Consider the following 26,186-nt stretch of genomic DNA (forward strand, 5'->3'; position numbering starts at 1 on the left):
ATCCCAATGTTTACATTACAGGGTTTAAATGCCTCTAATGTGTGTCGCTTTGATAGCCTCTCGAGGTGTTTCTCTGAAATAGCTGAGTGAAACTAGGCTATTTCTATCAGAAGGTCATTAGAGACGATCTGATTTGCATGTGCCAAGCCTTCCAACGCTTTCCTATTGGAAAGCATTTGATTGGCTGAGATCATCGATCTCGATGATCTCAGCCAAGGAGGTGGGTGACCTCGCAGAGTGCAGCGTGGAATGGCATATAAGTAAAATGGCATTTTACTTTCTTACAAAAGGGCACAATAGCGTGAGGAATGCCCATTCAAAACCTTCTCACTGCCTGAAAAGTGGACGTCAGCAACTGTGTCAGCTGCCTGCTTCAGACAAATAGGGCAGCTCCCTGAACCTCCACTTTTTTATTACTGTATTAGGGGGACAAGGCAGCACCACCTACCCAATTTTCTTGCTATAATAAATGCATTCCTTTTTCATTGGAAGAATTCATGTTGATTTATGCGCCACTACCAAGTATTTTTTTAAATATATATGATCTGTCCCAGTTGTCTATGAAAGCACTTACAACTGCAGTATGTATGTACAATAACCTAATTCATTGAAAAATCATGAATGAAGCCACATGACAGATTATAGATAGTCAACCTTCAGGACTCCAGATGTTGTGGACTACATCTCCCTTTATGCTTTACAGGAATTAGGGGAGATCTAGTCCACAACATCTGGAGGGCCTAAGGTTGCCTACACTTGCGCTTGATAATAGAAGCTACACCATGATCTAAAAGTTACAACTTTATGTCATAATAGCGGATGGTATAGGTAAACATGAGATAGGGGTCAGTATAACAAAGTGACAAAAAGAAATTACCTTTGTTCAGTCTGTGGATTTGTTTGAACATGGTCTTGTACCAATCCTTTGATCTCTCTGTGTTCTATGGAACAAGTAACACAGTTTATGCATACAGCACAAATTTTACCAGTAACAACATTAACACTGTGTCATACAGCTACACACAAGCACTTGTATAAATTGCAATGCCCACACTAACACAACAGAGTGGTGCTTCAGACAAAGATAAACACAGTAGCGAATACATGAACAGAAAAAAAATGATAATACCAAATCATTTTCTGCACAAAAGCACACAAGCACACCGACAAAATTATAAACACAAACATTTACACAGACAACTAAATTTGCTTAGTTAAATAAAACAATGCATCAATAAACTCCTAATGAGAACCAAGTACTAGTAGAGTGACTGCTAAGGGTTTATAACATATTAGCTGATACCCAAGGCAGGGTGCCAAGGGGATAGCAGAGAGAAAGAGGCACTACTAATTTTTGGTACCATATAGGAAAAGTTAAATAAGCCTCATAGTTGGCAGTGTAACTTCACTGCAGAATCTGCAAAGCCTGTGGATTTGCAGGAAATGCTGGGATTTCAAATGACCAAGTCCAGCCTGGAGTCCCTTTAATATACCAAACTATTCTTCTGTCTTACTCTTTACCTATTTACAGTCTACAGATGTGTATATAACCAGGCAATGCTGTGAAGGGTTACAGCACCTTAACTGTGCAATAAAGTAGACAGCAGTGCTAGTCAGTCGTCATATACTAAAAGGCATGTGTCAAACTAGTGTGCTTTATGATTAATCTTAGAGGGAAAATTACTAATCTAGCCCTGATTTGGAGGCTGGCATTTAAATACTTTGAAAACTGGAAGACAGGTTCTGATAAAAACAACAAATAAACACAATGAATTTTACATCTATACACACAAACAGAAGCACACAGTCACATATTAACATTGATACAATGCATGTTGAGGTCTAAAATTGCCAAGTTACAGGCAGGTTAACACTCACAGACAAAAACTCTGTCCACTGACCCATGGAAAGGTAAAAATAGAAACAAAAGGATACTTAAAGCCTGGCGGGCAATATATACAATCCAAACATTAAAGTCACTAAGAAAGATATAGATTTATATACATAAACGTATATACATTACATTACGCATAACATATATCTACTAAGAACCAGGACTCCACATTTTGGTCAGAATAAAGCTTCACATCAATAAAATAAAAAATTAAATTAAAAATCCATTGCTGTCACCTCCCGTCAAGTCCTGTCATGTTGTTACCCACGGTTAAATATTTTAGCCATGATACTGTAGTAACTTGTCTCTTAACAAGTTCCTTCTAAACTCATAACTTACCAATGGCCCTATGACAATATAGGATTCTTCCCTGAAAGTTAGTTTTGAACTGAGAATAGATGTATGTACACATATGAATTCAGTATTAAATGCAGATAAAATTGCCAAGTTACAGATTGTGAGCTCATGAGAGAATTGTAAACTACCTGAGATAGAGATTTTTCCAATTCAGAAAGTCTGTCAACCTATCTCACCTACAGTACACAATGAAGTGAAAAGGACCCTTAGTTACAAACATTTCGATTCATACACAGTTTCTTCTCATTTCTACTTAAAGAGTAATTTTGTCACTGCTTGTAAACTTGAATTAAATTATTATTATTGCCATTTATATAGAGCCAACAGATTCCGTAGCGCTTCCATATGAATTATAAGCCAATCCAACACAGTTTTTTTTTAAAATATGATCGCACTATAGTATACGGACATTGTTTTGTTTTCATTGTAGCATTAAATATTAAGACCTTACCCGTAGTGGTATTCCAAAGTCATCCGAAGAGACATCCCCAGGATAATGAGGGGTTCGGATTTCCCTCCTCGTATAATCCATTGCCCTTTTCTCTGTCTGGCTGTTATCCTGGCATTTCCTCTCCGGTACGATTACTGGATGTGCTTTTTCAACAGGAGATCTATCGAAGGCAGGATCTACTAATTACAGAAGAAATCCAGTCAAAATCCTGCTCCTATCAATGGCAAAATGACATGTTCATTAGGAGAGCAGAACATTTCAAACTACAGAACAATGTAAACGGAAGTACAATTCAACTGCTAAAGTAGGTGAAGAGGCCATCAGAGCTGGTTTACATAATCCATGGACGATAGACAAAGGAAACACTGTTGGGCTCCACTCCCTACATCTAATTACCTTACATTTTTCATTTCCTCCATCGCAATTCATATTGTCCTCCAAAGGTCACTTGCCTTTAACTCCTTCATCCAAACTGTTCCATCCACTTACATCTCTATTACATCCTTAAAACTAGGTCTATATCTACACTTAACCTTCAACCTTCCAAATGGGATGCCTGAAATGTTTTCAAAGTGCATAGTGCTGACTTCACACAATGCAAGGTTTTGATAAATAACTGTACACAATGCTGAGCATTTGCATCTTATTTCATATGTACATGGAGTATAGTGTTGGATATGGACAGAATAATAAAAGGGTTGGTTCTGTATAGTAGCGGACAAATTGTAATGTAAGATATACACAGACACACAATTCACTCATCTATTCAATATATATATATATATATATATATATATATATATATATATATATATATATATATATATATATATTTATTTATATATTTTAGCCTTTATTTTTTTTCCAACACAAAAAAACATTGTATTTACAAGGATGCATATATGGATACATAACCCATAACACAAACATGTATAAACACACACATATATCAATCCACACACTTTAGGACGCACCAAATCAAGTTAAATTGTTTAAAGGACCACTCTAGTGCCAGGAAAGCATACTCGTTTTCCTGGCACTAGAGTGCCCTGAGGGTGCCCCCACCCTCAGGGACCCACTCCCGCCCGGCTCTGGAAAGGGGAAAGGGGTAAAAACTTACCTTTTTCCAGCGCTGGGCGGAGAGCTCTCCTCCTCCGATCCTCCTCTTCTCCTCCCCGTCGGCTGAATGCGCACGCGCGGCAAGAGCTGCGCGCATTCAGCCGGTCACATAGGAAAGCATTCATAATGCTTTCCTATGGACGCTTGCGTGCTCTCACTGTGATTTTCACAGTGAGAATCACGCAAGCGCCTCTAGCGGCTGTCAGTGAGACAGCCACTAGAGAATTAGGGGGAAGGCTTAACTAATTGATAAACATAGCAGTTTCTCTGAAACTGCTATGTTTATAAAACAATTAGTTAACCCTAGCTGGACCTGGCACCCAGACCACTTCATTAAGCTGAAGTGGTCTGGGTGCCTAGAGTGGTCCTTTAATGTAGAGAGATAGGGGAATTTCTAAATAATTTTGTAAAATACAAAACACAAGGTATCTACTCACCTTGGGCTTACTAAATAGACCAATGAATACCAATAAATAGACTAGGGAATCAGTGCCGGATTAACATAGGGGCTGATGGAGCTGCAGCTCCAGGCCCAAATCCATGAAATAGGCACATTGCTTTTTTTTTCTTTTTACGCTACTCTTAGGGTAAATGCCAGTATTTTTCTCACTGTAAACAGAGATTACTCTGCAATACCAGCACCGGCAAGTAGGGGTCGCTGTGTGTGTGGACAGAGGCAGGGATTGGAAGTTACAGCATATACCTGCATTTCTCTCCTCACTGATTTGCGGGGGAGCAGTTACACAGCACAGAGAGTCCAGACAGCAGCTCCCAGCCTGCAGAGAGCCTTCAGCTCAGGTAAGTGAGGGATGGGTTAACTGTGAGACATGGGGACGCAGGGAGACCACTTGGGGACACAGACACACATGGGGACACTGAGACCCTAGAGGACACTGGGAGACATGGGGACACACACTTGGGGACACAGACATGAGGACACAGACACACATGGGGACACAGACACTAGGGACACAATGTCCCCAAGTCTCTCAGTGTCCCCATGTCTCCCAGTTTCTAAGTGTACCTAGTGTCTCAGTGTCCCCATGTCTCCCAGCACTCCCTAGTGTCACAGTGTCCCCATGTCTCTCAGTATCCCCTAGTGTCTCTGTGTGCCCATGTCTGTGTTCCTAGTGTCTGTGTGCCCATGTCTCCCAGTGTCCCTAGTGTCCCCATGTCCCTAGTGTCTCTGTGTGCCCATGTCTCCCAGTATCCCCATTTCTCTCAGTGTCCCTTAGTGACATGGGGACACTGGGCGACATGGGGACACAAACATGGGGACACTGGGAGCAATCCATCTATACAGCAGAATCAAACCGTAAGTCTTTTTTGTTTTTTTTACAGAATTTTCTCTTATGTCACTCCTTGTGATTTACATCATGTGATGTCACACATACATAATTAGGTATACAAATTAGTTAGGCCTGTATTTTTTTCCAAGAAAGGTGGCAACCCTAACTACTCTTCACATAAGTATGGAAAATTAAGAGGGATGCATGGAAACAACACTTGTGTGGACTAGCTGAAATGAAATAAGTTAAGGTAATGCTGACTTTGGTCTCTCTAACACTGTGGCATGTTCCCTTTTTTTCTACACTCACTACATCCACCTTTTCTCTGTCTGAGACTATATCTTGACTGCTAGTAAGAAGGTAAGGAGACAAGTGGACATGTGGGTGCTAGGGGACAGTCCTTAGAAAACATGGAGCGAGCGCATCATTAGACGCATTTACGCCAAACTCAGGATGCTGTTGGCCAGCATGCATGATTGGCAGGCAGCCTGACATGGATTCATGCCAGGCTAGCCTTTTAATTCTTTGGGCAGACATGCCTCCTTTTTGTGCATGTTTGTCCCTTCCGGGAGTTCTAGTTACATGTTCTGCTTCAGTGGTCTATCCTTTTACACCGCCCATTTACTTCCTGCTTCACTGGACTCTGCTGTTAGGGGTTATGGATTTACTTGAAAGCATGAATTAGAGAGAGATTAGCATATTTTAAGAGAATCTGAGTTTTCTTATAGCTGCATCCTATGAGTTTCCCTCTGGCAACATATCCACCAGATACATAACACTTGAGAGGTATGACTGTTTTAGTGTTTTTGGTCGATAAGATTCTGTACTTAGGCCCCTCATAATTGTCAGCACCAGGCCCACTGGGCTCTTTATCTGGCCCTGTATGGAATACCTGGTCCAAATTGCCCTTATAATAGAACATGGCATTTCCCTTAGAAAAATAGCCCTTGGCATTAGGAGACAGATGTGTTGACGATCAGTTCATTAAAGTCCAGGGCCAAGGAAGTTTCAGTCTCCGCTCATAAAGACATTGTGGAGGTGAAATAAGTTCTCTATCGTCAAACTTACTCTTCACTTATACAAATCTTCTTCCCAATTCCAATAGAAAGTCAGAAAAGCTCAAAGTTCCTTACTGTAAGGAATATATTTGTGAAATGACTAACCTAAAACAATCCCCAGATGTGCAGTTAATGATGAACATCATGGCAGGTCCCTGCAGCTACATTACATTATTTTTTTTGGTACCGTATATACTCGAGTATAAGCCGAGTTTTTCAGCACATTTTTTGTGCTGAAAAACCCCAACTCGGCTTATACTCGAGTCAATTGTCTGTATTATGTAATTTACATTGCCATAATATAGACTGGGGGCTGTGGGGGCTGCAGAGCGTTTACTTACCTCTCCTGCAGCTCCTGTCAGCTCCCTTCTCCTCCGCGCCGGGCCATTCAGCACCTCTGTCAGCTCCCAGTGTAAGTCTCGCGAGAGCCTCGGGGTCATAGTGCGGCTCTCGCGAGACTTACACCGTGAGCTGACAGAGGGAGCTGAACGGACCGGCGCGGAGGAGGAGGGAGCTGCAGGAGAGGTAAGAGCTCCCTGCCAGCCCCCTCCTACACAGTGCCCATCCACTGGACCACCAGGGAGTGAGAGCCCCCCTCCCTGCCATGTATCAAGCAGGGAGGGGGGGACGAAAAAAATTAAATAATAATAAAATAAAAAAAAATAAAATAATAATAATAATAATGAAATAAAATAAAAAATAATAATAAAAAAAATAATAATAATAAAATTGCCCACCCCCCATCAAGGCTCTGCAACACACACACACACACACACAGCACTCATATACACACGCTGCACTCATACACGCTGCACTCATACACGCTGCACTCACACACACTGCATTCATTATATACACACACTGTAAATAAATATTCAATTAATATAATTTTTTTAGGATCTAATTTTATTTAGACATTTACCAGTAGCTGCTGCATTTCCCACCCTAGTCTTATACTAGAGTCAATAAGTTTTCCCAGTTTTTTGGGGTAAAATTAGGGGCCTCGGCTTATATTCGGGTCGGCTTATACTCGAGTATATACGGTATGTATATCTCAATTCTGCTCAAATAGGAATGTTGAAGCAAAAAACAATCAATTGAAGGTACATGATGAAGAGTGGAGGAATTAACACACTAGAGGACCAGAAATAGCTCTGGTACATCACAGCAGAACACTTATTAAACACATATCTTTCCAACAAATTCAGAACCAGAGCAGCCTGTCTACACTCAACACCAAACATGTATTTCATGGTAGAAGGATAAACATCTCATACGGACATGCTCTGCTAACAAGATAACACAAAAATACATTGGATTTAAAAATAGACTTTGCTGGCTTCCTCTTCTTAGTGATTATGGGACAGAAGAGAATATTATTGAGAGTAATAGCCACATGTTTGGATCTGTGCAGAAGTAAAAATCTGAAATATGTGAGTACGTAACCTAGGACTGCAAAAGAACAGCTGTCTCGCACAGGGTCACAGTATTTAAGGTTAAAAATCTACCTCTATTTGCATGTTCACAGTGATCTTGCGGCTCACTATTACTCAACATAAAAGCAAAAAACAAAATGTGCTTAACGAAAGATTTGTATGAAAGCAAAAAGATTGCTGCTCACGACAGAATGTTTTGACAAAATTACACCTATCTTTTAGAATCCTTACATTTTATTTATTTATTTTGTGCTCAAATAAACATTTCCATATTAGAAATCTACTTACCATCCGTACTATAATTGAATGCAATTATATTAAATATACCAGCCCGTTAGATACAGGATGCGCACACATCAAGCACTGTGACTCTGGCAATCCGAGAGTTAAATAGTATAAGCCTGATTGCTAATCCACTGTGACTGCAGTAATTAGATTTTTGATTCATACCAGACATCTGTTCATTTTATAGCCCTCACTAAACATGACTCATATTCCAGACTCTGCCAGCCTAATGTTTCTCTGTTATTTAGGAGGTGCCCCAGTGACGCAGGGATATAGAATTTTTAAACTTCTAGCAAACAGCAGGTTTGATGCTTTATATTACTTTCTGTAGCATCGACGGATTGGGACTTTTCAGCATGACTGACTACACCATCTGACCATCTCGTGTCAAGCCAGTTCCAAAGCAATTCTACTTCCATAGTATTCTAATTTGCTACGACATGGAATACAAATTATAACCGCTAGAGGGAGCCTGTTCACTGTGAATGAGAAATATACACATTTCACACACAAACCAGAATGTAGACATGGAGGGAAAATGTCAAACTCGCATCATTAACAAAAATATGGAGATTTTTGTGTTTTTTCGTAGAACGAGTAAGTTCCAGCAGTATATTTTCTTGTATTTACACTCCATATGGAAAATAAGGTGCACCAACAGAAACGTGAGAATGTGGCAGTAAACTGTGTAGCATTACAAATATCTAACATTTTATGGAGCAACGCTACATTTTGATGGATATAGATAAAATACAGATCCGAATAAACAGCCAAATACAGCACACTATTAACATTACATAAAAATTCCTTTCTAAGATAAAAATCTATCTTTCTGTCAAGGAGTCCTCATTAATAGCGTTCAAATGGTCCCGTAAATTAAATGGACTCAGTACAGTTCCGATAAAGTTTACTCCTATCAATGAACTGTACTGACTTGGGGTTTCAATTTAATATTTATAGATAAGCTTTTAAAATGATCACGATCTGTTAGAAAGGTTTTTAAAATGAATCACATGCAAAAATCCTTGTGGACTTTAATGGTGACGTCTGAAGATAAATCATTTGAATTATTATTATTTCATTTTTTTTTAAAAAAATTTTTTTTAACAGATTAAGATCACCTGAAAAAATTATCAAAAAATATTAAAATCAAACCCCAAATTAGGACCTGCTAAAACAGGGGCGTCTTTGCGTAGCTGGCAGGATAATCCTATTTATACGGTCATTATATGTGACTAAAACCCCATTTAGCATCTAAGGTGTCTATTTGACCTCAACATCTACAACTTGTCCTCACAAACTGATGATATCGGTCATAGGTTTTATCTACGACTTATGGCTATTTCAACAAAACTCTTGATATTTGCTTGTTCTAGAGAGACCTTCCAATCCTCCCCAATTTATGGTGATGTATGATTTACTGTATTCATTATTCATAGTTGGCATTTATATTGACTGATAACCGTACAATGTAGAACAGTATCACGTTAGCACAGATCTTGTACAGTGCCTGAACAAGGCACGGGTGATGTGCTATTTACAATGCCAATGCTAATTTGTGCGTCCTATTTTTGAATAAAAAGCAATACATATTCATTTTAAGGAGAGCAGGGAAATCAAGAGTTTTCATTGAATACAATACCAAAAGAAAGTTGCCCCAAGTTAATAAGTGCATAACAAGCAAAGGACAAGTGCAGAACGTGTTCATTTCATACCTGGCAAATTACTAAGTCGCTTTTGCTGTTCTGTGACAAAGAGGGGGGAAAAAAAAGCAAAGAAATAACGTGAGACAATCAGAGTGTGCAGAACGAACATGCATTTAATGTATTAGCAACTCATTCGAAAATGTGACACAAGTGAACACACATCAGGCAAAGCTGTGATTGGTCAATCAGCATTCTAGAATGAACCCCAAGCTTTTGTAGCGTGACAGTGTTGTACCCCATTGGTCAAACCGACAAACCAAGTTGCTAAAACCATCTTTTTAAAAATTACCACTGAGGATATTCAACATATAATTCTAGCAAGTCTCTTTTCAGCTATGTAACTATGTAACTATCAGTGTTATTATGTATGGCTACTTTATTCTAAAATATTATGGGAGGGCATGTACTAACCAGCATATGTACAATAAAAACATTTTAAAAAAATCATTTAAAAAAATTAACATTATGTAAAGCTGCAATAATGACCAGTTCATCTTATCTAAATATTCTTATTTAAGGCTTTACCACCAAAAAACAATATCGCAAATATAATACACTGCTGTGATAAACCGTAAATAAAATACATAGAGTAAATATCAAATGTCCAAATTTGAGTGTCAGAGGAACACTAGGGACACCATAACTACAAATGGCAATGGTGCTAGGAGTGCCCAGGAGCTCTCCCAGAGTAATTTGTCAAACCTTTAAAACTTTATGGGCACCCATGTCTCATTCATTGTTCTGTTAAAAGAGAAGTCAGATGCCTACATTAAGCTGAACAGGTCCAATACAGGACCTCGCTCATTGGCAGAGAGCACTTAGCCGATGATCTCAGCCAATGAGTGCGGCCCTAGCTCAGTGGAGTCAACAAGATTCTTCTGCAAAGACAATCTGGAAGAAGTCCCCTGGCTGCTGAAGTGGTTATGGTTCTTGTAGTGTTCCATTAAAAGAAAACATTACCATGCGTTCTTAAAGTATGGTGAACCAAAGCCCTAAAATAGTTTAGTAATTTATAAAGTTACAAAAATATATTTATTAATAGTGCTAAACGCAAAAAAGTAGTAATTAAAAGTGGTATCTATTTCTTAATATCGAGTTTGTTTTCACACTTCTTTAGTACATGCCTCTCTTTATTTGAGAAAGGACAGTGACTGATGGGTAACAAGTCGTTCATTATACATCTACATCCTCAATATAACACAATTTTTCAGGAGCTGTGAGATTCCACAAGAACGTGTATTATAAAAGGGCAGCAGAACGCCATATGGCAGTAATATGTGTTATTGCAGTCATTTCATTCAGTGTATAATCCTTCAAATAACTTCCATCAGTTCAGCACTGAATACTATAAACCATCATTTGCCTAGTAAGCGGGGAAGATTTCAGAAGACAGTTTACAAAGGGCAGTTGATTTCACCAAGTAACACTGCTTCTTTCAAAAGAACTTGCAGAACAAAATAATAATTGTTATTAATATGTCAGATCAGCAATTTACAATGCTCCGGAAATAAAATATGACCAACTGCATGGCTGCATATTAGCAGCTGGACAGATCACATTGCAGAGTTGTAGAAATATAATGTAGCAAATAGCACCACAACAAAAATTGCAAAAAAAAGACAAAATACAAATCTAAAAAGAGATATTATATAATAAAATTGTGAAAAGTTAAAACATTGACAAGAACTCCGTTCTCAATTCTGAAATTTACTGTTGGGTCATTCCATGCCACATATAAAAATGCAGGTTGCCTTTATCATTTCTGATTTTTTTTCCTTCTTCTTAAATCTTGAATACTTTTTATTTCAGAGTCCCGAATGCCCACCCAAAATTCTTTATTTTATAAAATTTTAGGCCATAGAAATTCACTGTACAGATAGTTATATAGTTTTGACTCAAGTAATTTGTGTGGCAGAAAATCAGCTTGTTACTCTCAACTGTAGAAAATTCTTACCTTAAACTCTTGGTTCAATTTCAACACATCATCTTCAAGTTCAAACCTTAGACCCCATTTGCTATCATACAAACAACACTAGTAAGGTAAACTTTTTTGTTTGTTAGAATACGGAGCCGCTCATTGGTAAAAGGCATTTTGAGACTGTGTATGCACAACTCTCCTAGAATGCCATTACAAATAGGTAAGTAAGCACAGATTGCTGAACCTTTTTTAGATATCAGCCCACACTTTTGTAGGTATCACAAAGGCACACAAAGGCTTACAAATTTCATGGATATCTACTAAAGTGAGAATGGAAGGTCAATTTCTAATTAAAGGTCAGAGTAGCTGAACTGAAAGCGTAGCTAATTTGGAGATTTTTTCCAGGTTGTCTATTTGGACCTTAAATTTGAAATTCTGTTTGCATTCTCACTTTATTGAATAAGTCTGACAGGTTTTTTTTCACTGAAAAATTTGTAAAATAAAAACATATTGAAGCATAAAAAGGGTAAACAAATTCTTCCCAGCCCCCAGAAATTCTACAGGATAGGAGTTTGGTTTCCTATTGGCTGGAATTAGGCCAAAACAGAACTTCGAATTTCTGAAACAGAGAATCAGAAATTTAGGACACTAAAAATTGATTCTCAAAGGCACAAATGATTCTTTAAACCAATGGACTGCAAAACATTTAACAGTAGAGAAAGCTTTAAAAAGTCCCCATAGCTCAACACATCTATGAGTTTATAGGATTATGGAGATGGAAAGCAAGTGGGTAAAAAACACCAAGCCCTAAACGTTGTGTCGAAATCATGATTTCACAAGATCCAGAGAGCCTTACCTCTGTTGTGCTGCAATAGTACAATAGTTGGGTTTACAGTAGTTGTTGAGGGGTACACAGAAGGTTTGCTAGCTGGAGCAAGTGAGGGCAGTTTATCATTAGTTAAACTGTACGCCGAAACTTCATCTGCCACAGGATCCTGAAAGTAAAGCATAATGGAATCACATTGATCAGATCCGCAAGTCTTACTAGATATGCATGTTAAGCCCAGAATAGAAGAAAGTGCTGGCATTGACTTACGCTTTAAAAATCGTTTAGCCATTCAACACCACAATAAAAGTTTTATTGCAAAACTAGCAGAAAGTTTGCTCTGGTGATCTTTGCCACACTAGAAGAACTTCGAGTCTAGTTTGTGAAAAGAGTGACAGGTCCTCTTTAATGGCAAGTAGTCAGACATGCAAAACACATGCAGTATCAGATGAAACCGGACTACTTTACTTGGCTTCATCAGGATAGGCAGAAAAACAAGCTTTGCTTCATCACTCCGGACACAGACAACAAGACGCCTGCAGAATCTAGTGAAGCTATGTAAAACAGGTGTGCTATCACAACTATGCTACAAGAGGTCCAAGATGTACATTAACAACATTACACAATGAATCTATGAATTACTCTTTATAATCTTTTTAAAGGGAAATCCCTCCCCCCAAAAATATAAGTTACACTTAATTACCCTTGTAAAATGCCAACGATCTCCTACCACTGTTGGCATGTCCAATACATGTAAATTTAATCAACATTTAAGGTAATTGGGAGCCCCAATTACATTTATTTTCTAGAAGATTTGCAACTGAGGCACCTTAGATAATGCTACAAATTAACTAGTTCATTTCAAATGATTATATTTCACAATGTAGCATACGGAAGTCCACCAGATGTTGTTGGAACACAACACGACTCATAGACAGATAAGGATGTTATAGTTCAAAAACATCTTTGGGGGACATGCAATTGAAGAAGTTTGAGCTAAAGTGTACATTGTAAAGATAATAGAAATTGTATTTTGTAAAGGTAATTGAGTCTTACTTACAATGAAATATTTTCATTTATAAGAAATTACGTATTGCGCAATTTTACTATAAGCATTTTCTATTTAATAAAAAAAATTAAAAAAAAGTTTCACAAATTCATAAACTTCTACTGGACTGCTAAAAAAACAAAAACAAACCTAGTTTAAACACAATCTATAAAACAGACTGAAGTCAGAATTTATTAAGCTGGTTTCGGATGCAGAATGCATGCACTAAAGCAAGAGACGTAGAAGATCGCACTAGTCATGCTTCCTGGCATAGGGCAGGAGTTGTCCTCTCGGGAGTTTAGTAGGTGATTTAGGAAGTCCTAGTTTGTGAGTATAGGCTGAGAAAACGGTGAAGGGTTGCAGCAGCTTACTGTGTGAGAGTCGACTCCACTGAATTCATGTCCGGAGACTCTGTATGAATCCTCCGTTACTGGAGGAACCAGTGAAGGTGGTGGAGATAATGGTGGCAGATTGTTTGAAATAGAGTAATCGTTAGAGTTTGGGATATGGTTTGATCCCTTTTGCAGATGAGGGGGTATAAAATCATCGAGTGTAGGTAAAGCCAAAGGAGTGCTGACAAGTTCTGGAGATGCTGAGAGTTTGCCAACTGGTACAAGGGGTGGTGGTGGAGTGCTCGGTATTGCGTCTTGCTCTCTTTCAGCTTTAACCTGGATGAGTGGTACTATTATAACCCCAGGCTGAGCTGTGTTTGAAGTGCAATCCTGTAGGAAATAAGGGGTCATTTATACAGGTGAAACTAGCATAGGTACAGTGCAGCTGTGAGGTGACATGCATCTACATGTCCAATAAACTCCCATGCTGCATATTCTTGTATAGCAACCATATGTGTCAAAAGAAGCATTGCCAGTATTGAGCCAATGTTTTCATAGCAGACAGCGCTTTTTCATAAGACTTTTCCTCACTTCAGAATTCTGAACTCCCCTGACATACAGCTATCCAACTATAGAGGGCTCATTGTACTGAGAATACTTTACAAAACTGAGATCTAAAAGAGAACACGATCGGCTTACAAACTGGAAAAGTCAAAGAGCTGGCATTAGACAATTTCAAAAGAAATAATATCCATTTACCGGAAATGTCACAAAAGAGGGGGGGGGGGGGGGGGGAATAAATAAAAGATTTCCACATTTCAGAAAAAGTTATCAGTTTACGGGAGAGTTAAAGAGTCGGAAAGACAGGAGGTTAGTTATGAGCTTGCATGTAATGAAATGTAAAACAAAAGATCATAAGAAAAAAGTAATAAACATGTACCATGTGTCTGTATCCCTGGAACCTTAAGGGTTGTTTTTGCCTTGATGGGAAATAAGGTTCCTTTGCAGTCATGTTCGTACGAGAAGCAGGATGCTGTGTATCTGGCTCTGTGCGTTGTCCCATATCTTGATCAAGAGGATACTGACTCCAGAAAGTATCTATTTCACCATAGCTAACTGAATTTTTACTTGGGAAAGGGTCATAGAATGGCCTGGGAGGGATGGGAGGTGGGGATTTTCCGGTGTCTATTATCGAAGTAACAATGTTTGTGGCTGGTGATTTAGTTACATCAGCTTCCAATTCAGCACCCTCTGTTTTATCATGTGCAACGCCGGTGGGATTTTCAGATGCAGCTGAGCCAGTGCTGTTAGATAAACAAGCTACATATAGACTGCTGACCTTTTTGTCAGCTTTAGTCTCATGACTGGAATTCATTCCAACAACACTTCTATCCAGACCGCTAGACTCACTGGGGTGGTGCTTGGGTGACGTGTCTGATAAGGAAATACTATCAACATGCTGTGGATCAGCGTGAATGGAAGATGCTGGGAAGTTAGAGTGGTCTGCTGATATGTCCTGGAATCCAGTGGGAACACACGGTGAAGAGTGATGGTGTAAGTTAGCTCCTGACGCTGTGGGAGGTACATAAGGCTTAGGAGTATTCATGTACATGCAGTCCAGAATTGGTACTGGTTTTAGGTAAGACAGTTTAGTGTTAGTATGTGGACGCCATGCAAAGCTCTCCTCTTTAGGGGGAGGAGGAATGGGGGGAGGAAGAGATATCTACATGGATTATATGTAGAATGGAAAATAAACAAAAAAATGGAAGAAGGAAGAAATAGATTAAAGAGGATTAAAAAAATATAACCAATATCAAATGCAAACATGGACACCCAATTATATAACTTCAAGTAAAAAGTAAAACTGTATTTGGCGTAAAAAAAAAAAAAAAAAAAGTATAATATAACCTTATAAAGCTTAAAAAGTTGTGTTTTCATTTTCGTTTAATTCTAGAGTGAGATTAATATAAATACACATATCTCTATAAATTGCCTTTTTATCCCTTAGAATGTCATTGGAAGGTGCTTTACTAGGAAAATTTAGGTATTCCCCTGCCACATATCTTACTGAGAATATTAGTAGCAATCCAGACAAGTCTAGACACAAAGTGTTCAGGCATCCCCCCACACAAACACAAACACACACATACAGATAGACTGGTCATGGTAGATGGGTGGCATAAAGGAGGTCATGTTCAGAGTTACAGTATATACAAGATTTATTCATTAACCAGTCAAAATACCAAGCCTAAATGAAATATTTCTCAATGCTCCTAATTTTACCTACCACAATTTACTGTTTATTGAACAAACCCCATATGTGTTAAGGAAATAGAGTAAAATCATAGAATCATTCACATAAACATGAACTGCCGTGAATAAAAAGTTAATTTCACATTTGAGGTCAAAATAGCTTAATTGGAAATTCAGCTATGTTTCCATTTTAAGACTAGACTGGCCTTAACATTTGTAGTGATTTTTTCTCTCGCACAAAAATGCTATACATTTTTGTTTAAAAAGGGGTATTCTAAGCACCATAACCAACAAAGATTATTATGTGTGCTGTGCGTGAAGCTGTTTTTCAATGCTCCACTGTTCAATTTAATATTACATGCTTACAAACATGAACTAACTACACTGATATGCATTCCTACCATATCACATATATTAATCACACATACTGAACACTTCACACACTAAATATCAATCCTAAATAAAACCAACCAACACATATCTATGGTACATCACAAACCTCTTTATTCTGCACAAACACATATGCATACCCAGTCATACTATCATGCACTTTCCATGCATATACAGTCATGGGAAAAATAAAGTACACACTCTTTGAATTCTACGGTTTTACATATCAGGACATAATAACAATCATCTATTGCTCAACGGGTCTTAAAATTAGGTAACTACAACCTCAGATGAACAACAACACATGACATATTACATATCGTGATTTATTTAACAAAAATAAAGTCAAAACGGAGAAGCCATGCATGAAAAACTAAGTACACCTTATCATTGTAGAACCAATAGCTTCTAGAACCACCTTTAGCAGCAGTAGCTTGAAGTAACCATTTTCTGTATGAATTGTGGCCCACTCTTCATTATAACATTGCTTCAGTTCATTGAGGTTTGCTGGCATTAATTTGTACACAGCTCTTTTAAGGTCCTACTACAGCATTTTAATCGGGTTGATGTCTGGACTTTGACTGGACCATTGCAACACCCTGATTCTTTTCTTTTTCAGCTATCCTGTTGTAGATTTGCTGGTGTGCTTGGGAGCATTGTCCTGTTGAATTACCCAATTTCAGCCAAGCTTTAGCTGTTGGACAGATTGCCTCACATTTGACTCTAGAATACTTTGGAATACAGAGGAGTTCATGACTCAATGACTGCATTTCTAATGACAACCTTTCCAAACAAACCATACTTGGTCACTCTTTTTTTAAGGGTACGGTCATGAACTGTAACATTTAACATGCTAAAGTAGGGCTCTAGAGAAGTTAGTTTTTTTGCAATTTCTCTGAGCACTGCACAGCCTGATCATGGGGTGAATTTGCTGGGGTGCCTGCTCCTGGGAATATTGGCAACTGTCTTGAATGATTTCCACTCATGAATAATCTTTTGTACAATATAATGATGGACTTATAACCTTTACCAGTTTGATGGGCAGCAACAATTGCTTCTCTAAGATCATGGCTGATGTCTTTTCTCCTTGGCATTGTGTTAACACACACCTGAATGCTCCAGGCCACCACACTGCTAAAACTTCGGCTTTTATAAAGATGGTCACACTTGCTGATGATCAATTAATTAAGAGCATTTGATTAGCGGCCCATGTCTGCTACTTAGCCTCTTAAATCCCATGGAAGCAGTAAAGGTGTACTTAGTTTTTCACACATGGCTTCTCCATTTTGGCTTTATTATTGTTAAATAAATCATGGCACAGTGTAATATGTCATGTGTTGTTCATCTGAGGTTGTAGTTACCTAATTTTGATACCTGCTATGGAACAGATGATTGTTATTATGTCCGGATATGTAAAACCATAGAATTCAAAGAGGGTGTACTTTCTTTTTCCCATGACTGTATGCTTACATATCAGTGAGGGTGTGATAAATTATATATTATATATATATTATATATCCTCTGATTAATGGACTTGGCTGGGCCTACGTTATCAAAATCACATTTAATTCCTGTAAAGATGAACTTATATTGGCATGCAATCATGGTTTGTATGATTCATAACATCTAATTAACATGTACATGCATGTGTAAATGGTTTTATAAATACCCACAATGACTATAGTATGCAGGCATGTAAAGATGTATAGATATTGCTATGTATATTTGTACATAAGCAACAACCACTAACTGGGCCTATCAAAACCTTGCGCTCGAGGCCATGAAGCCCTTAATCCAGCAGTGGTAGTAGACCCATCTCTTAGTACTAAGAGCCCTACATTACTAACCAGGACTTAAAGTACCACTATAGGCACCCAGACCACTTCAGCTTAATGAAGTGGTCTGGGTGCCTGGTCCAGCTAGGGTTAACCCTTTTTTTATATAAACATAGCTGTTTCACAGAAACTGCTATGTTTATATTAGGGTTAAGCCAGCCTATAGTGGCTGTCTCATTGACAGCTGCTAGAGGGCTTGCGTGCTTCTCATTGTGAAAATCACAGTGAGAAGACGCCAGCGTCCATAAGAAAGCATTGAGACCGGCTGAATGCGCGCGCGGCTCCTGCCGCGCATGCACATTCAGCCGAGGAGGCGGAGAGGAGGAGGAGAGCAGGAGGAAAGCTCCCCGCCCGGCGCTGGAAAAAGAGGCAAGTTTAACCCCTTCCACTCTATACAGCCCGGCGGGAGGGGGTCCCTGAGGGTGGGGGCACCCTCAGGGCACTATAGTGCCAGGAAAACGAGTATGTTTTCCTGGCACTATAGTGGTCCTTTAAAAGTTACTTGCCACTGCATGCCTGGAGGGCTGTAGACACTTACCACAGATGAATGTCTAATCACTACGGTAGGCTACATTTTGAGCCTTGATCCAGCTCACTCACTCATTCACTAAACAGCAATTTCAAAGCTAACAGAACAGTTTTTAAAAAGAAACACCTAATTGAGGCATAAAATACAGGGGTTTAGTTACAGTATAGTATCATACATTGCATAAGCTTGCCACAACGTCTCTGCAACCCTCTTGGTTTCATAGATATACATCTTTAAAAAAACAATTATTTATGAAAACAACAAAAAAATAATAATGCAAGATTTTGAAAGATGTTAAAAATAATGAAATCTATAGTAAATAATAGCACTTGAATACTCTTTTCCATACACCCATAACCAAACAGAGAGCTTGAAGAAAGATAGTACCTTTGACTTGCCATCAGAAGTTAGATTAGGTCGAACACTACGGAAACCTTTGGCTGCCAGAGCCGAATGCTGAGCATCCCCATTAGACTCCAATGCCGAAGGAGGTCGATCATCTGCACAGATTGTGATGAATGTTTTTTAATAATAAAGCTACTTCACCTCCATAAAGAATGTAGAGACTAACAATTTTCTTACCGGGGTCGCCTTCACTTGGTGTTTCGTCTTATTATTTTCAAAAACACAGGAGGATGAAAAGAAACAAAAAACAAATGACAAACAGTTAAACATGCACCATAGAGAACAACACGCTCTAGAAGCGGGTCTCAGCTCCGAGAGCAGATTACTAATGCAAAGTGGTATAGTAACTGGCATTACATATCATGTCCTCACTGTTCTGACCTTTGCGGATACAAAGAATTCTTTCAGAGCAATAAAGGAAGAATTGTCAATTGACTCTTGCAGTTTGAAAGGCAAAAAACACAATCAAGTGGTTGAAAGCTGTGAACATGATGTGAATTGGGCTCATTGACTTCCAAGACATATGGCATTCACGCTAGAGTTTTAATACCTGTAATAAACATATAAATTCGGAATGTTTGACGTGACCGTTATTATGTGTTCTTATGTGCATACATAACTAGTTGTAGACAGTAGGGCTTCACAAGCTTTTTCTAGGAACATGGCTGTAAAAAATTAGAAACCCAATGAGCATTTAGATGATTTCTTTGCGATTTACACTTTTATGTAGTTCACAACATAATTTCAAAGTTTCATTTCCAGTAAATATCAGCTGGTATTACACTTGCAGTATGGTGCAGACTATATTTGAGTATTACATATCTCAAAAGGCTCTGATAATGTGTATCTCATACCTATAATGTATGACACAAGTATGTTCTAAAGTTTGTTTGTTTGTTTCTTCATATATATACAAAAAGATTATATGCTGTAAAAAATAATAATTTATTTCTATGCGTTATATGTGAGGGCAACCAGCCTCACCCAAAACTCCATTGGAAAGCATTATATAATGCTTTCCTTTGGGAGAAGTCCTAAAGTGAGTGCGGTGCTTGCCGCCCATGTATATTAGGTCTCCACGTCGGCTGCCATTAGCAAGGGAGGAGCGAAGGGACATCGGTGCTGGTCTGGAGTCAGGTAAGAGGCAGATGGGTTTTTAACACCTTTTGCACCACAGGGGGGATGAGGAGGGAACGAGGGAGGGGGGCACAATAGGGAGTTATAGTGCCCTTTAATAATAATGTTCAGAAATTAACATAAAACTTACTCTGTGACAGCTCAATATCCAGCGTGGATCGTCGTTTAACAACTTCTCCGTGTGCAGTAGACGACCTAAGAGTCACTGCTCCTTTCCCTGTGCAAACTCTAGTGGGATCTGCTTCTAAATACAACAAAATGAAGTATAAGATAATGATATAGCATTATGGTACTGTACTAGCACAGTTTGTAGTATGTAAAAAAAAAAAAAAAACTCTCAGATTTAGTTGATTTTGTTTTCATGTCATGGAATATATGCATCAAAAGTCCAACAGTAATGTCATATCACACTTATCATAGATCAATAGCTCATGCATGACACAGACTTAACAGAAAAGCACAGATTTCACAAGTAGAAAAAAATAAAGCAAGCAGAAATTGAGTAAACTCCAACGACATAGAACTACAATTGTATGTCAGAAAATCATTCTCTCATACGATTCTGCCCATTAATTGTGCCATGTTTACCAAGTCACGGTCACATGTTTATTCTAGCTGTCACACACTATGCAGCCTTGCTTTTAACCGCTTTGTTAGCTAGAGAACTTACTATGACCAGCAAGTGTGTCGTGGCACAACATTCATAGGCACAGTGTTCTTAATGCTCTATACTACCTAGCCCAATGAAGTCTAGCCCAATAATCCCAATGCAGCACTAGAAAACGTTTTTGCATGACAGGTGCTCTAAGCAATTGCTGCCTCTTGAGTTTATGTCCACTGAGGTAAACAACCAGGAAGTAACAGGACCGGTTGTCTGATTGACAGCCGTAAGGGTGTAAACAAGGTTAATTTATGAAAGTGACAATTTTTTATTGAAATCTGCACTTTTTTTGGAAACTGAAAAGTGAAGTGTCTTAGGTGTCCAGTGTGTCCCTTAAAAACACAACGGAAATACAGTGCTTGTACTTTTAGCTACAAACTAAATCAGGCTCTAGGTTTGCCATTTATTGTGTAGTAGGCTGTATCGTTCAGTTTTTAGGCATTTTTTTACTAATGTTTTCACATTTTTTTTATATATACACCTTTTTCATTTCATCATGGTTAATTTTAATTAATAAAGTTCATAGATTATAGTAAAAACTCTGTTGTTGATTGACATAGTTGCAATTAATTGAAAGAAGGGGAAAAAAAAACATTAACATTTATAATTTTTTTTATATTCTTTATTTTTGTTGTGCACGAAAGAACATATGCATGTTAGCAATGCCACAATAGTAATCACATGCAATTTGTAAACAATTATTAGTTAACAGTTACATGGCATTCTGAGTGTCGCACAATTTTTTAAAGGTGTATAGAAGCTAAATACAAGCTGGTTAGTTACAGGCTTAGAACATTAAGACATGTAGCGTTCCTTAGGAGCAGAAGGGTTAATATAGGCATACATAAAGATTTCAACTAGCAGGGTCATTTTTAGCAGACACAGCTATATTCAGCTGAGCTCCTTAACAATTTGGGGAGAGACTAGCTAGCAGTGCAAAACATAATATTTTTCAAGAAACTAGTTAGCCTTGGATGAGTCCCATAATAAGTGTTCATTGTTGTCTGGGGTATACTCAAGTGACTCTAGAGTGTCCTGCTGCCCGGTACAGTCCATATGCTTGGTAAGTGGTCGTGGTAAAGGCACCTTGGGTTCGTCATTGGGATTCTGCAGGCTGCCGCCATACACTTGGTTCAGTGATAGTCTCTATCAGCCGATGCCTTCTCTTGTGGGACAGTGAGTGGTGGTTGGTGTGATGTTGAAGGCCGCGGTGGCAGTGCGCAGTGTGGTGACATCCTTCCAGCCCCAGGCTGTTTTGTAGGCCTGCATCTCGGTGCCACGAACTCGAAGACTACTGGAGCTTGAGTTGCTTCCCCTCTCGGGGGCAATGGAGGGCCTGCTGGTCTTTGGCCGCTTGCGGCGATAACGCCTCCTTGCCTGTGGACGATGCGTCCGGGGTTTCTCCCTTTTGGCCTTCAGCCCGGGTGGGCTCTGTGGTGTGGGGGTGTGTGGGTTGCCTGTCGCTATGCCCGAGGGTTCCCCTCCCTGCCCCTGCCGCCAGCTGCCTCTCTTACCCGCCGTCTGTGCAGGTTCCTGAGTGCTTTGTGCTGCTCTTATGCGGTCGTTGAGTTGTGCCCAGAAACGGCTGAATATCGCGTTCAGGCGCCGAGCTGTGTCTCGTCGGATCAACTTTAGCTGTAGCTCATTATTTGCAGTCAGCGTGTCGGCTGTCGCCATCTTGGAGGAGCTGTGTGGGTGCTGGCGTTGCTTTATCTCCGCCTCGCTTCCCCGTATAGCTGGTGGATGCGAACACCCTTTGCAGACCGGGATGACCCCCGCCGGTCCAAAGGGGGGGGGTAGGAGGTGAGTAGCGTGGGGGTTCCATGCACTGGGTTCCCCGCGAGGAGAGCGGCCGCCTCTCCCCTACAGGGTCTCAAGTAGGCCTCAAGTTGCTGGTGCCGGTTCCCGGTAGGCAGTGGGTTAACGGCTGGTATCCTTCGCTTTGTCCGGGTGTCCCCCACGTTTCTATCACCCTCCAGGTGCTGTACGTGCTTGTTTTTTGGGGCTTTTGCCCCAAATTGTGCCATTGCGTTCAGGAGCTCTGTAGCAGCACGTCCATGCAGCCCAGAAGCCAGGCTCCGCCCCAACATTTATAATTTAGGTAAAAAAAGTCAAATGAAGTAAAGAATTCTTCCAAATTAGTCAAAATTTGAAAACATTGGCAATGCTTCATAATTCACAGTTAAGCGACCATTTCGATCCCAATTATCATTTATATAATTTTGCTCTATAACAGAGATTGCTCACTCTTGTCACTGCAGAGGTCTATAAAATACATTTCCCAAGAACATCAGCCAGCCTTGAGGCACCATGGAACTTTAGGTCACAACCCTCAAGGATGCCAAGATTAGGATTGCTCTACATTTGTCTTTATTATCATAATACAATCTTGATACAAATGTAAGCAGAGAGAATGCGGAAAATAAGTTAAAATCAAGAGCGAATGCTTGTGTTTATTTCGAAATGTAACACAGATTTAACACAGGCCAGTTTGCCACATGTACTGGACACGGCAAAGCTGTTCAGAAGAGCAATCAACATTCTTTTGCAGAAGGCATTATTTTCACATCAGCCGAAGTGCACAAGTTTCCAAACTTGAAACGGTCGCCAATGGACATCTGCCACACTGGGTGGATATTAGTGGAACTCAAGAGCACAGCATATTGCAGCCAATAAAGTCACTACACACCGGGAAAATAATATTGAAAACTGGCATTTGTATTTTAGAACATTTAAAATAAGGGTGTTGTATAATAACTTAATTTTCCATTCACCACACCTTTCTTCATTCCATTTGGGGCTAGTTACAAATATTGGCAGAATTGTTTATTTTGCATTACTGTTTGTAACCACCCGCAGCCTGGTTGTAGAAGCAGATTCAATGCAAAAGAGAACAGAGTACCCTGCTTAGTGGGACCACTGTATCTTGTGTACCTCCCCCTGTGTAATAGAAACTCTTTTGCCTAATAAAAGGCGTTTAATATAATGAATTATAGAATATATTACACTCACAAATCTGCCACTAGTTTATAACTGTACACTGAGCTTCAATGGTAAAGCCAAGTTTTCAATCTGTGTTGGTTATGCCCCACTAAGGACACCCTTCCTTACACAGAATATAAATTTAATCTTCAAAACGTTGTGTTAACAGAAGACCTTGTTAGGTCTCAGATCTGACAGTAAGACTCTACAAATTGGTGCAAAACTTCCATAACAAATATACACACACACACACACACACTAGAATAGCTAATCCAGAAGTATGGACTTCAGTTGTTTGGAGATATTTGATAAACTATTAGCAGGCCTACTTTCTGAAGCAGAATTCCTAACCCCTGGATCAGAACCCAAAATTTGGTCCACATGCTAATTCAGTAACAGTTGAGGAGCAGGGAGAGTATTTAGAATCACATGGCTAAACTGAACATTATATTGGTTTCTGTACTCATTGGAGAAAGAACTCAAAGTGAACTACCGGTATTTTAACAATGACTATAACATGCTACTGTAAAAAAAAAAAAAATGCTAATCTACTGAATAGGTTTTAGAAAATTAAGGAGGAGTGGAAACTGTTCATCAAGAAAGGCTTTTTGGATGCAGTGCTTGGATATGCATTCTGGGTAAAACATGGAGCATGCACAACATGCCAAGAACGCAAATTGATACAGGCACACAAACAACTTAAATAATTCAATCCTGGTTAATACAATGCAAAAAAGCATTCCATTGAGCAAATATAAATATTTTACATCAAATATGTGAGGCATAAGCCATTTTCTCAGTTCCCAATATCTGCTACAATTAGTTTTTTTTTTTTTTAATTCTTTATTTTTTTGTGCAAGGAGTAACATACATGCATGCAGTGCCACGACAGCATTAGCAGGCTTAATAGAACAGTGTTATACATGTGTGACATTTGAGATAACTGCACATTTTATAAATTTTATGGGTCAAGAGTAATACAGATATATTCAACGGTAGCTACCTAAACAGACTAGTACTAATCCTTGTTGGCATCGGTGCAGATTGACAATTACAATACAAGTTTAGTAAAGAGTAATAGGTTTAAATGATGTGAGTCTATGTTTGTACTGACACTTGTGGTGCTGGAATAGAACGTAGGTTATATGTGTCATATATGATTATTACAGTATGGTTTTAAGCAGCTGGAAACATTAGATATTCATCTCAAGCTAGGTATATGGTACGTAAGCTTAATCCAAGCCAACAATTCTGCTATGCTAACCACATTTTACAAGGGTTAAATAGACATAGATAGTTATGTGCATGAAATCAAAACATAAAAATTAGTTTTGCAAGTTGGGCTAGGATAGTCACTGGGTCAGTCCTGTGGATGAGATCAGATAAAGTCCTGAGTGGAACATATTCGAGTTGGGGTTTGTGTGGTCCATACCCTGTGCTGGCAGGCTGTTTGCGCCTCAGAAGGGAATCCAGGATGGAGGTGCAGCCATTGGAGTCGTTTCCAGAGCGTTTGAGGTGGGCCCAGTGGAATGCTGATGCCCTCCACAGGTATAAGGTTTCCTTTTTTCAGCTTAATATATGTGCTGTAGGCTTCCTTTTGGTGTGATCAATGTGGTCAGCCGGCACTTCTCTGGGGCAGGTTGCTGTGGCAGTCGGATGGCGTTGGATGGCTGCCGCTGCAGCAAGCTCCATCTTACTGGCAGGTTGTGCATGTGGCAGGCGTGCGGCAGCCATCTTGGGGGATGCCGCCGGAAAGTGTGCTGTAGCAGATTGCTGGCTTACGGCCCTGCTTGGAGTGATGGTAGTTGCTTGGGCAGACCGGGATAACCCCCCCGGTCCAGGGGGGGGGGGGGACGCCAGACGCCGGCCGGAGACCCGGGAGAGCGGCCGTCTCGTCCTGGCTCAAGCTTCCTCGCGCCTTGGGCCTTCGTCGGGCCGCTGTAGGTGCCGGGCTGATTCCCAAAAGGTATCCCCTCGTAGCTCTGGATCAGGGGGTCGTCGTGATCTGCTTTGCGGGTGGATGGGGGGATGTGAGCCCCCAGTTAGCCCCGATTTTACGGCCCCAAAGCGGGAGCTCAGACGGAACATGTCTGATCCCGTCGGCGGTCCGGCCCCGCCCCCGCTACAATTAGTTTTACACCAAATTCTAAGTTTTTTCACATAGAAGGCATTTATAATACAATAGAAGAGTACAACAAATGATATCATGTTCAAATACAGATACATATCTATACTAAGCATGGTATTCAGTCTGTGTGTTTTAGATCATATTACT

The 26,186-nt window shown here is 39.6% G+C and overlaps 1 protein-coding gene across 35 annotated transcripts in view; it reads right to left on the minus strand.

The window, feature by feature from the left end:
- Positions 1-26,186, minus strand: part of SORBS1 (sorbin and SH3 domain containing 1) — a 317,838-nt gene that overhangs the window by 69,691 nt on the left and 221,961 nt on the right. For 16 of the 35 annotated variants that reach the window (XM_063434302.1, XM_063434301.1, XM_063434304.1 and 13 more), the window contains 10 exons: positions 20,399-20,512; positions 19,309-19,335; positions 19,114-19,226; positions 14,660-15,442; positions 13,759-14,109; positions 12,370-12,508; positions 9,605-9,634; positions 2,703-2,881; positions 1,879-1,896; positions 878-941 (listed from right to left, as the gene is read on the minus strand). In XM_063434302.1, coding sequence (XP_063290372.1) covers positions 878-941; positions 1,879-1,896; positions 2,703-2,881; positions 9,605-9,634; positions 12,370-12,508; positions 13,759-14,109; positions 14,660-15,442; positions 19,114-19,226; positions 19,309-19,335; positions 20,399-20,512 — 1,818 coding nt within the window. The remainder of the gene's footprint in view (positions 1-877; positions 942-1,878; positions 1,897-2,702; positions 2,882-9,604; positions 9,635-12,369; positions 12,509-13,758; positions 14,110-14,659; positions 15,443-19,113; positions 19,227-19,308; positions 19,336-20,398; positions 20,513-26,186) is intronic. The other 19 variants (XM_063434308.1, XM_063434319.1, XM_063434300.1 and 16 more) reach the window with 9 other exon arrangements.

This window comes from Pelobates fuscus, chromosome 10 (assembly GCF_036172605.1).
Source record: "Pelobates fuscus isolate aPelFus1 chromosome 10, aPelFus1.pri, whole genome shotgun sequence".
Taxonomy (NCBI): Eukaryota; Metazoa; Chordata; class Amphibia; order Anura; family Pelobatidae; genus Pelobates; species Pelobates fuscus.